This window comes from Ahaetulla prasina, chromosome 4, assembly GCF_028640845.1.
Source record: "Ahaetulla prasina isolate Xishuangbanna chromosome 4, ASM2864084v1, whole genome shotgun sequence".
NCBI classification, from domain to species: domain Eukaryota; kingdom Metazoa; phylum Chordata; class Lepidosauria; order Squamata; family Colubridae; genus Ahaetulla; species Ahaetulla prasina.
The window spans coordinates 29,255,195-29,266,879 of record NC_080542.1 but is presented as its reverse complement, the minus strand read 5'-3'; the positions used below and the strand labels follow the sequence as shown (position 1 = coordinate 29,266,879).

At 35.4% G+C, this 11,685-nt stretch overlaps 1 protein-coding gene across 1 annotated transcript; it reads right to left on the bottom strand.

Moving 5' to 3' along the window:
• Nucleotides 1-1,798: 1,798 nt before the first annotated feature.
• On the bottom strand, nucleotides 1,799-9,014 carry LOC131198112 (vomeronasal type-2 receptor 26-like). Its single transcript, XM_058182621.1, has 6 exons — nucleotides 8,830-9,014; nucleotides 7,667-7,958; nucleotides 5,754-6,617; nucleotides 4,032-4,262; nucleotides 3,538-3,664; nucleotides 1,799-2,700 (listed from the first exon to the last, which is right to left on the bottom strand). The coding sequence occupies exons 1-6, from the start codon at nucleotides 9,012-9,014 to the stop codon at nucleotides 1,799-1,801; spliced, it is 2,601 nt and encodes an 866-aa protein (XP_058038604.1).
• Nucleotides 9,015-11,685: the final 2,671 nt, after the last annotated feature.

Sequence of the window (11,685 nt, the reverse complement as noted above, 5' to 3'; positions counted from 1 at the left end):
CAATCACTTTATGGTGTTTATGCAGACTGATCTTAATGAAGTGAAATATCTTGTAAGGTACATCAGGAATCAATGCCATCATCCTGCCTCATCTACATTGAAGCTTAGGTTTGTGTCCAGGGTTTGTGTCATGAGTATATGAATGATACCCAATTGTACTTCTCAACCCCAAGTTATGCAGTTGATTCTGTCAATACATCAACCCAGTGTCAGGTGACTGTTCAGGTCTGAGTGAGTGTAGGAAAGACTTTGATTCAAGCTTGAGAAAAATATTTGATCCCACACACATACAGAGCAGGATAAAGGACATTTTTATATTTGATTTGTTGGAATTTGCACTTATCCATTTGAAACTAGTGTGCAAGTTAGGGACACTACAGTCCTACAGTTGCAACAACATCTTGAAAATCAGGTGGCAGATAAACAAGATAAACAAGTGAAGTTCAGCATAAGTAGATCATAGTAGATCAACTTCAGCATGAGTAGATCATATACTCTATTATAGAACCAGATGCCCTTAAGAAGGTGCAATTCAAAGTTCTAGTCACCACTTATAAAGACGTCATGGTATACAACTTGTTTATTTGAGTTTCCACTATTTCTGCCAGTCCACTGTTTTCAGAGTCAGTGTCCTCCAAGTACTCTTAATTAAATGTAATCTGATGAGAATGAGGAAAGGAAATTTTCTTTTTCAACCTCTGCTTTTTAATACAGCATTCCTTTTACCCAGAGATAACCCTCATTTCCATTCTCCTTGTTTTCTGGAAATTGCTTAAGACCAAGTTCTGTTCTGAGATCTAGAGTTGGACTGTTTGTTTAATCAGGCTGGGGAAGTATTGTTTTGGTTCAATCAATTATGTGATTTTAATCTATGTAATAGATTAAAATACATAGGGATGACTCACACCCTGGTCAGTGTTTCTTTATTTTCCTGCCACTGGGAAGGGGATATAGAAACATAGGCAGCCGCACAAATAGGCTGAAGAATATTTTTATCTGTGGGCTGTCAGGCTGCTGAATGCAAAATAACTTTATAACAACATAGTACAATTGACTTTCAGGGCTGGTGCGATATGCAATAAATTCACATGGTGCAGTAGGATTATAGGATTCACTGGGTTAGGGATTTTTCTTTTCTTTTACTGTCTTTCACTGTGAGTTTTATTGAGTTGGGGGGTACACGAAGGGAGGCTCAGCCAATCTCATTGTATACATGTTATACGCTGTCAATAAAGGTTTGATTTATTGTTAGCCTCCCTGACACTCTTGGAATTGAATGACTTTAACAAATCAAATGAATCAAATAAATAAAATTGGGTTGGCATAAATCTTGTGGTTATCATTCAAAAAGCATTTTTTAATTAAAAGACAACTTAGAATGTAAAAATATTTCAGAACATCCTTTATAAATAATAATATCATAATATCTTGTTTTCAAATCACAGATTGGCAAGGTTTCAAGGATTATGTCTATAGAGATTCTCAATCATCCAGGTCATGGTTATCCCAAAAATGCTTTTTCTAAAAGTCACCTGGACTTTCTTCTTGTTGTTGTTTTTTCCTTTGAATTGTTTCCCTTCTCATTCAAGAAGCTGAAGAACTGAACTGAAGAAACTTCTTGAATGAAAAGCAAAATGCTTTCAAAAGAAAATAACCAAGAAAATACAATTGCTTTTTGGATTGGAAAGAATCTGACTCTGCAAATTATTTTTAAACAAAAGGTTATTTGAAGAGCAGGGTGAAAGTATTATGTCATGATAAAATATGTTTTAGGTCTGAAACTAAAGGTTTATAATTTTTAGGGATTTCTTCTTGTTAATTGTCCACGTGTGTTTAGTTTAGGTTTCAGCAAAATAATATAACATTTGGGGAAAAAGATACAGCCCAACAGTCCAACACTGGAGGCTAAAATTGAAAAGATCTCCACAGCCACCATGTATTTCCCTTTGGTGCTCAGATAGGTTGGAACAAAGGAGAGCCACACACTGCAGAAAACCAACATGCTGAAAGTGATGAACTTGGCTTCATTGAAACAATCAGGTAATTTCCTGGCAAGGAAAGCTACAGTGAAACTTGCACATGCCAAGAAACCTAAGTAACCAAAAACGTAGTAAAACATTCCATCTGAACCCTCATTACATTGCAAGACAATTTCATTAGGTGCTGAATGTGTATCAGTGGAAGGAAATGGAGGAGAAGTTGTCAGCCATGTAGCACAAATACTTGCTTGAATAAGGGAACAGCAAAGAACAGTGGAAATGGCTAATTTTCTCCCTACCCATTTTTTCATCCTTGATGTTGGATTGGTGGCCATAAAAGCCAAAACAACAGTCATGGTTTTGGCCAACAGACAAGAAACAGCCACTGAAAATGTAATGGCAAAAATAGTTTGTCGGAGAGGACAGGTCACATGAGTAGGTTTGCCAATAAAGAGTAATGCACAAAGAAAGCAGAGTAAGAGTGAGACAAGGAGAATGTATGTGAGATTCCGATTGTTGGCTTTGACAATAGGGGTGTTGTGGTGCTTCAGAAATATTGCTAGAACCAGAATAGTTATCAAGGAACATGAAAGAATTCCAAGAATTAAACCAATTCCCAGGAGCTCTTCATAAGACAAAAAGTCTATGCCCTTGGGAATGCATAAATTATGATCTTTGTTTGGGTAATGGTTTTCTTGGCAATGAAAACATTCAGCTGCATCTAGAGGAAAAAAGAAGAAAATGTGATTTCTCTCAAGATTTCTTCAACTGAATGCTGGAAAGGGGATAACAGCTAAGACTAAATACCTCATACAGATTATATAAAAATATAGATCTGCTGATAAATTCATAGTTGTTCTGCAAAAATTTCACAGGCACTGCTAGTGGAACTGCTTACATTAGCTTCAGCATTCCATTAGCATGCTCCCTGTACTCCACTTTGAATTACAAAGTACTTGGAGAATCAAGAAAAGGTCTAAGTTTAATATTCTCAGAAATGAGAAATGAGGAAGAAATAATTTTGAGGTATCACTCAAAAATGAATATAAAATTCTGTCTATTAGGGAAATATATGAACAAATGAGCAAATGTTCAGGAACATTGTTGGCTAAAATAATGTATTATAGAAGCAGTAAATATAAAATGTCCAATAAATGTTCTGGATGATTTCTGATTATTTATATTTATGATGATGACGAGGGCAATGGTGATGATTTTGCTTTCTGCTTTAAAATTAAATTTTTTAAATGCAACATTTAAAGCAGACATTTAAAGATTTTAATAAAGTTAAAAAAGTTAAATTTTGAACTTAAAGTCAGGTTTTCTTTCATTATAAAACAAAGGAGAAAATACGAACTATAAAGAAAAAAGAATATGGGTATAACCAGAGTGGAACAATTCTAAAGATATAAAATAAATAAAAATAAAAATTGGAAAAAAAGGAAGTGGCTAAAATTTTATGTGATTGTAACATTTTTTCCGTATGCCAGAGACTAGCATATATATATATATTTAAAAATGTAATCCTCCTCTGTGATAATCAGTGTACAACTCTTACCCTTTATTGTAGATATCTTCCCTTCTGAACACCGAATGCAATCGTAACAGCAGAATGGCTTCCCTTCCTTCTTTTGCTTGCTATATCCAGAATGACAATTGTCATTACAAATAGAAAGAGGCTCTGTCTAATATATCAATAAATGTAATAAAAATGGTTAGATTTTTTTAGTATCATAGACGAAAGGATTTTTTTTTTGTGGCAAAAAACTTCCAGGAAGAATGTAAACAATTAAATTAAACAATTAAATTAAATTAAAAAATTAAATTAAATTAAATTATTCATCTGCATCTCTTTTCAAAGTTGAGTAATATCAGATGCCATCATAAAATCATTCCAAGGTGAAAATAAACTGTCAGAGCTCTAGAGAACAATCTTTTATGCTTTTCAAAATTAAAACACACTGAAAACATTTGGATTTTATTCTTTAAAGTTTCAATTTCTTTGTTATTTCAAAACGTGGGTACTGCTTTATATATGCATTTAAGTCATACCTGATTAAACCAGCTATGCCACACAATAGCATCATGGTTGATGGTAAATGCTTGGTTAAGATTAGGCTTTTGGGGATCCATTCTTCCAATCTTTACTCTAGCAAAGGACTGATTTGGGAATGTAATCCAATTTATGACATCAAAGCCTTCTACTACCACTCCATTCTGATCAAAAAATATCTCATCTCCTGCACTGTTGTTGAATGAGACTTGCCTTAGAAAGGAGTGAAGCTAGGATGAAAAGAAAATCTTCTTTACTGGTTTGGAAGTACACATGCCACATGGTCACATGCATGCGCAGACCTTCTGCGCATGCGCAGAAGGTAAAAAAGACATTACTTCTTGGTTAAAACTGGGAAGTAAGGACACCTGGGTGGCTGGGCAGAAGCTTTGCTCTGCCATTGCTACTAGATCCCCAAACTAGCAGCCACGATTGCTACCGGATCATGCAATCCGGTCCGATCTGGGAGCATTTCACCCCCGGAAAAGATCCATATTCAGTTTTGTCTATATCACTTCCAAAATGTATACTAAATCCCAGAGTGGCTATTTATAGCATTATCAAATGAAATAATTTGCAGTTTAAGTTTATTAGTGTGAGTTGGTGACTGCATATAAAACACAGTTTGAAAGAATGCTTAACAGATATCAGTGTTGCACGCAAGAGAGAAGAAATATTTCTTTACAACTGTCACTATGGGGGAGAAAACTTATTTCCATTCTGTGGCAAAGTGGTGAATCTTCTGGCCTCCCCAGGCCAGAAGTAATAGAATGTCCGTGGAATGAAGAATTGATATAAATGGCAAGTAATCTGGTTTTACGAAGTTCAAATCTTTCTATATTTATAGAAATTCCTGAATCTGGCTTGGTAACCAATTTTGTTGTATACATGATGTACAATGACAATAAAGGCTTTGAACTTGTAACAGATTGGCTTTCTATGCAGAACTTTTAGCATTCATGGAAATAAATGCAGGGTAAAACTGAGCGGTCAGCAATTTAGCCTTCTGAATTTTCACCTTCCAAATAGAAGCTAGCATCTAGAAAGTAACTGCAATAATCCAGATTAGACATAACTAGTACATAACTCAGAAAGGCTAAACTGTTCTAGACAGAGTAAAGGTATCATGTTGATAATGTGTTTCATTAGCCATTGAAGTCAGTGGAAAGGATGGAACTAGTAGTTCCTCAGATTACAGATCTGTTTCTTGGGATGAATTTAATCTAATCCAAAATAATCTGTTTTTAATTTCAAAAACTGGAAATAATCTGTAATGATCTGTAGTGTCTTCATCTATCTGGGTCAATCTTTCTCTGGGAAGTTAAACATCTGACTTTTGAGGATATAACATTATCCTCAATTACTTCCCCCTTATCACATGGTTCCATCCTAACATGCCATTTCCTTGGCATAGTAATGCTTTGCCTTATACCAATTAATTTCAATCATGTTAGAAACCTTAAATTTTCAATCTGTTTCATGATGACAGACTAGCACACTTATGAAATTGTCCCCTCCTCCCTTTTTGTCCCCTCCTCCCTATTACAAATAATGTGAGGTCTAATGAGGCAGGTGTTAGGTATTGTTGGCTGTGTTGCTAAACTGCTGATCTTTGCATGTATTTATTATAAACACTTTTATTGTTTTCAGGACATGGAAGTTTACTATTGGCAGATGCTTACAGTGGTAGATTATGCAGTAGCAGCTCTCACAGGACTTACCTGCCATGGTTGATAATTCAGTTTTATTGTTTTCTCTTCTTTCAACATTGTTCTAGACCTGGAGTTTGATACCAATAGTGCATCCAAGGCATGGGCCACCGCATAGGCAGCGTTATAGATGCTGTAGCTGTGACCAGTCATGCTTATTTCAAAAAAGGGCCCCAAAAGATTTTCCAGTCTCTCCTCTCCAGTGCAGATATCACCCTCAATTTGACCTGAAAAAGTATTGGGGAAAACACAGCGAAAGGCCTGTTCCCAGAAATCTGTGATTAAACCATCTCTAGTTGAACTGGAAGGTTTCCTTCCCCGAATAAACATTTTAAATTGCTGCAGGTCTTTAGAATGTATTGCAAAAGACAAAGCACCATGGAGGACCTGAATATCCCAAACCCACTGATAAACAAGTGATTTTATCTCCATCTGGGCAGTAAAAATCCAGACTTTACCCTTGGGTTTGCATAAATTGACTTCTATTTCTGGAAAGTATAGCACCCATCTCAAAAATATGATGGAATCAGCTTCTCCATAGAAGACCAAAGCATTGGCTGTACTGCTCATGACTTTTTCATACATTTCAGAACCTTTCCTTATTATATCTTCCTTATAATCGTCAAAACTTACATTCTCAGGGCACGTTTCTATGAAAGCTAAGCAGATTCCCCTCTCAGAAAATAATGGAAGCATGAGCTTCAGAAACATTTCTCCATTATCTTTATCATCAGCAATGAATCCAATCCAAATCCATTTGAAATGGAGGAGTAGCTGAAGAATTCCTAGATACTGAATAGTGTCATCTGGAACCATCCGATAAGGGGGAAGTAATTCACTTTTACTTGTCCTCTTTAGAGTAGAACCATACAGGAGCTACAAACAAATTTAGAAACGGGGTGAGGTGATGTATAGAAATGTCAAATACAATGTTCATTTATGTGGAGTATTGTGAATCAGTGCATGATGATGATGATGATGATGATGATTTGTTCTAATCTAAAATTATTAACAAATATTTCTAGTGATTTACTATGGAACTAATACCTGTAAATCCATGCTTCATTGCCTGATATATCAATATAATTAAAAGGGCAATGGTAATTTCTTTGTATTTTGATATAGCAATGAATGTTTTTAGGGAAAAAAAATCTGCTTTTCTACAACTTTTTTACATTAATTCCATTGATGTAGCACTTAAAAAAGAGCCATCAGTTGATGAGACCAAAAGTTTAATTCTGCTTTATAAAATTATAGAAAAGATGAATATTTATTAATTGTGCTATTGAAGGGAATTTTTATTTACAGTAACAATAATATTGAGAGTAAATGACAACCTAATTGTGGAGTGGGGATATCAATGGGTGATAATAGCTATTGAGAACTTGATGAAAATAAAAATGGAATTATTAAGCCCATTACTCCAAATAAATGGCAAAGCAAAGCAACATATCAGATAAGTATTTGTCTAATCATATTTTTGGGATTTTTTAAAAATAAAATTTTTGGTGTAAATCTTTAACTGTAAGCATTCTAAAAATAATAATTCTTATACATAATTTTCTGTTATTTCCAGTTTCCTCATTCATATATTCTTTTTAACTTAATTATTTCATGTTTTACATACATGTTTCTCAAACATTACTTTTTGTCCCTCTATCACAACTTAAAAGTACATAATTTTGTATACAGTTTTTAAGCTGAGAAATTATTTTAGGATGGTAGTGATCTCTCATTTGCCTATTCATGAATATGATATGATATGCTTTGAACTGAGTTGAAACAATTTCATAAAACTACATATGACATTAATTGCAAGATATCTCTGCCTGCATAAAATGCATTGCAATTGGGCTATTAACTATAAACATAAACCTGGAACACCCCATTTTGTTTTATATCCACATTTTGTACATGCCTCCTACCTGTGGAGTCTTATAGATACCTAAAATGTTTGATATCAGGTGGGACGTGTCTGAACGAAGTCCCCCTATGATTGCACTTAGTTTGTCCTTGAGGCCGCACTCATAATTGGGAATAAATTTGTTTTTTGTGGAAATAAGTTGCATTGTGGCTTGGTAGGTCAATTTGGCATCAGAGTAGATATCATACATGTGGAATCCTAGGGAGGTATTGGGTAAAATGAAGGGATTTTCATTGATCTTTTTTATTGCAAATTCCAAAGCCAAAACATGCTGATAGTTCTTAGTCACCACACTACAAAAAGATTTCCATGAGTTATAAGCATATATCTTGCTCCATAAATTAGGGCATTTACTTTTTCGATTCACATATTACATTATTTTTTTAAAATGTTACATTTCCTGAGGTAATCCTCATGACGATCTCTTACAGGTGTAAATACATTTATTGTTCTTTCTAATAAAAAAATAAAATTCTTTAAAACGTGTGCAAAAAATGTATGATTTTAAGCAATATTTTTTATTTAAAATGCATTGTTTGGGTGAGGTTTCTTTCTTCCATTTAATTATATTACAAAGTTGAATATTTAAAAGAATTTTTCAAAAAAGAATATGAATGTCATAATGTGAAATGGCATTTATTTGAACACCTTGAAAAAGAATAAGATGAAAAGGCATAAGCAATGGAAAAAGTTAAAATGAAAAATAAGGGGAAATGATGGAAAAAACCAAGGTTTTGTAAAAGTAATGTATTCTAAAGTGGGTTTTTCCCCCAAGGAAAGAGAATCATTTCTTGAATTTCCAGTTTGTATACAGTATATAAATGGCATTTACATGGAATCTTTAAGATAAATAAAGATGCTCTTCAATGATGCCTTTTGATCTCAAACAAAATGGTATTTGTTCCATTTTTATAATTCAAACAATTCTGTTGCTTTCTTGGGCACTTAAGAGTAAATCAACAATGTTGATTTTAGTTAAGGGCAATGCTGTGTTCTCTTTGGGAAATGTTCTAAACACATGGAATGGATATGCAGTAATAAAATGATCTGAACCTTTAACAATCACAACTCCTGCTTCAGTTCCTGCATCACTCTTCTGGGGACACAACTGGTCGTTTCAAATGTACAGATTTGCTAAAAACTGTATTGTGGAGAAAATCTTACAAAATTTCTTCAGATGATATTGAACGAGGCTGATGGCTGAAATCTGCTGGAATAGACAAGATGAAGCTTTGAGAAACAATGCCACCAATTATAATGTCTCCTGGCTGATAATATTGATGAAGAATGGGAGGAAGGTTTTGGAATCCACATTTAGCAGCTTTACATGATATCCAGGAAAGTAACATCACTAGTAATATCAGCAATAATCTATACTCAGAGCAAATTTTCATTTTCAGTGAAGATGCCTTTATCTGAAGACAGAGTTCAGTAATGAACATTTGCTAATAATAAAGTCCTATCATTCCTAACATCTCATTTTCCATATCTGAAAAATAACACATATTAGCAATCAAACTAATATGCAGTAGAATTTCTCCATGTCAAAATTTTGAATGATAGGCATTTATACCACCATTCATAATGTATGTTTTGTTATTCTCTATTTTAAATCCAGAGCCAATTTAGAAAGTGGCAACACTAATTGCAATAATTACACTGCGATTTTAGGTTGTGCTACAAATATTTCCTCTTGGGATAGAAATATTTTCTCTCTGCTTTGGGAAAAACTGAAAGTTTAAAAAGAAATAAGTTAAAAAGATCAAATCTTCCTCTGATTCCAGAGACAAAACATGCAAACATTTCATCGCATAATTGTTCTGTGTGAGAAGAAGAAAATTCTAGAGAAAGTAAGATCAGGGTCTTGCATTCCCCTTACGTGATGTATTTTATGTCATGATAACCAGCAATAAATTGAAGCCTGGGAGCACACAGGACCACATTCTCACCAGGAGCAAGCAATCATATTAGAGGTCAAGACTACCATCATATAGGTTTAGGATTGAAGTTAACCATTTTTAGTCATTCTGTTCTCATCATCTAAAGCAGAAGTGTCAAACCCAAGGTCCGTGGGCTGAATCTGGCCTGCAATGTGATTGGATCCATCCTGTGGGACCATTCTGGTCCGCTCAATGTGAAGAAGAAAGATCGGGCCAGTAGGGCTTCAGCCTGGTCTACCTAATGCAAACAGGAAAGACCAGGCCAGCGTGGCTTCGGCTCAGCCCATCCAATGAGAAGAGGAAACATGTCAGCAGTTTGGGGAATGGCGTCAAGCTGGCCACATCCATCCAAGTTAGCCATGCCTGCCTAGCCCCCCGAGGTTAACCACAGTCCTGATATAGCCCTCAATGAAATTGAGTTTGACACCCCTGATCTAAAGCGACATTCCAGAATGTTTTCCTTTTCCATTTTAAAAGTAGTGATTTTGCTCATGTTTTGTATTATACTTCCCTTTGTTTCCCTCTCTGACTTCACTTTCTTTTATGTCAATGCCTCAAGTTTGATGTGGCAAGAGTGGCTCTAACTTCATTTTCTCAGCTTTTCCTGAATAAAATAACTTGAACTCCTCTTACAAAAGTTCTTGTTGAAATAATGGGAATATCATGTGTTCATTATGTAGAACACCACTGGTTTAGAATCAAGCTGGACAAAGCTGGTTTAGAATCAAGCTGATCAATATACCATGGCTTTGAAACTTCTTAGTACAAGGACTTGAAATCAAACACAAGTGCTCTGAACAGCTGTCTTTGGAAGGAGACCATAAGATAAAAGTCTCTTGCAGGCTTAGAGCTCTTGGAGATAAAAGAATAACTACCTTGCTCAAACCACAGACATTATCTCAGTTCTCATATTTCCTTTTCTAATAAATTTCAGAAATTTCTTGTCAGTTAGTCCACAGTTAGGAAATGTTTCATTTTATAAGAAACCTTTGGAGTGATACTTGTAGAAGCACTGGGTAAATTTTCTTTAATCTTTTGCAAAAGAAAGTTCTAACTGTATTTTTAAGAACATAAAATTCACTGCCCCAGAAAGAACTGGTACATAATCTGGAGTTCCTCCTGGATGCATGGCTCCTGCTCAAAAAAGAGATGGCAGCTGTGGCTTGTAAGGCCTTTGCTCAACTTCATGTTGTGACCAATTATTATGCCAGGTGTGGGCAACTTGTGAGTCTGGAGCCGCATGCAGCTCTTTGAGCCCTCTCCTGTGGCTCCCTGTCCCATCATTGGCTGGCCTCGCCCTTTGCCCTCCCCTCCCAGTCATTCATCACCTGGCCTTGGAAATCCAAGAAATACAGAGAGGGGGGGAGAGAGAGAGAGAGAGAGAGAAACAAAGAGAGAAAAGGGTTTTGTGGTTCCTGGTGTTTTTTAACAACTGGTTCTCTGCCCTAATGACCAGCTGGTTAGGCATAGCTAGGAGGTCATGTGACTGGGTGGAAGTGAGTGATGTGGAGTTGGCCATGCCCACCCAGGTTTTGCGACTCCTGGTGTTTTGTTTTGTTTTTTCTGCGGGAAACAGGTCTTATTATGCCCTTTCCTGGATAAAAAGGTTCTCTGCTCAGTCACTCATGCCCTCATCATTTTCCTATTTGGACTACTGCAATTCACAATCCTGAAATCCCCAGAGGAGGGGTGAGCCCTTCTTCTGGCCTTTCAGCTAGCCATGGAAACATGGTTCTGCAGCCCTGCTTGGAATGCACTGAAAAACCTGGTTAGCATGAGGCTGGTTAGCATCCTAGGAGCCTCCCCCACTTTTTAATTAATTTTTAACATTGCTCGCCACTTTTAAAATTTGATACATGTTTTTATGTTTTAAATGGTTTTAATTGTATACCAGCCAGATACCCTTTGTGAGGGAGAAGGCAGTTTTAAAAACTTAATAGATTAAAAATATTTTTAAAATATTTAATATTAAAAATATAAAAAATATTGTTGTATTAATAAATACAACAAAAGAGTGATTAAAACTTTGATTTTAGAAAGTTACAAATTTTCATAGTGTCAACAGAGACATTTGCCTCTA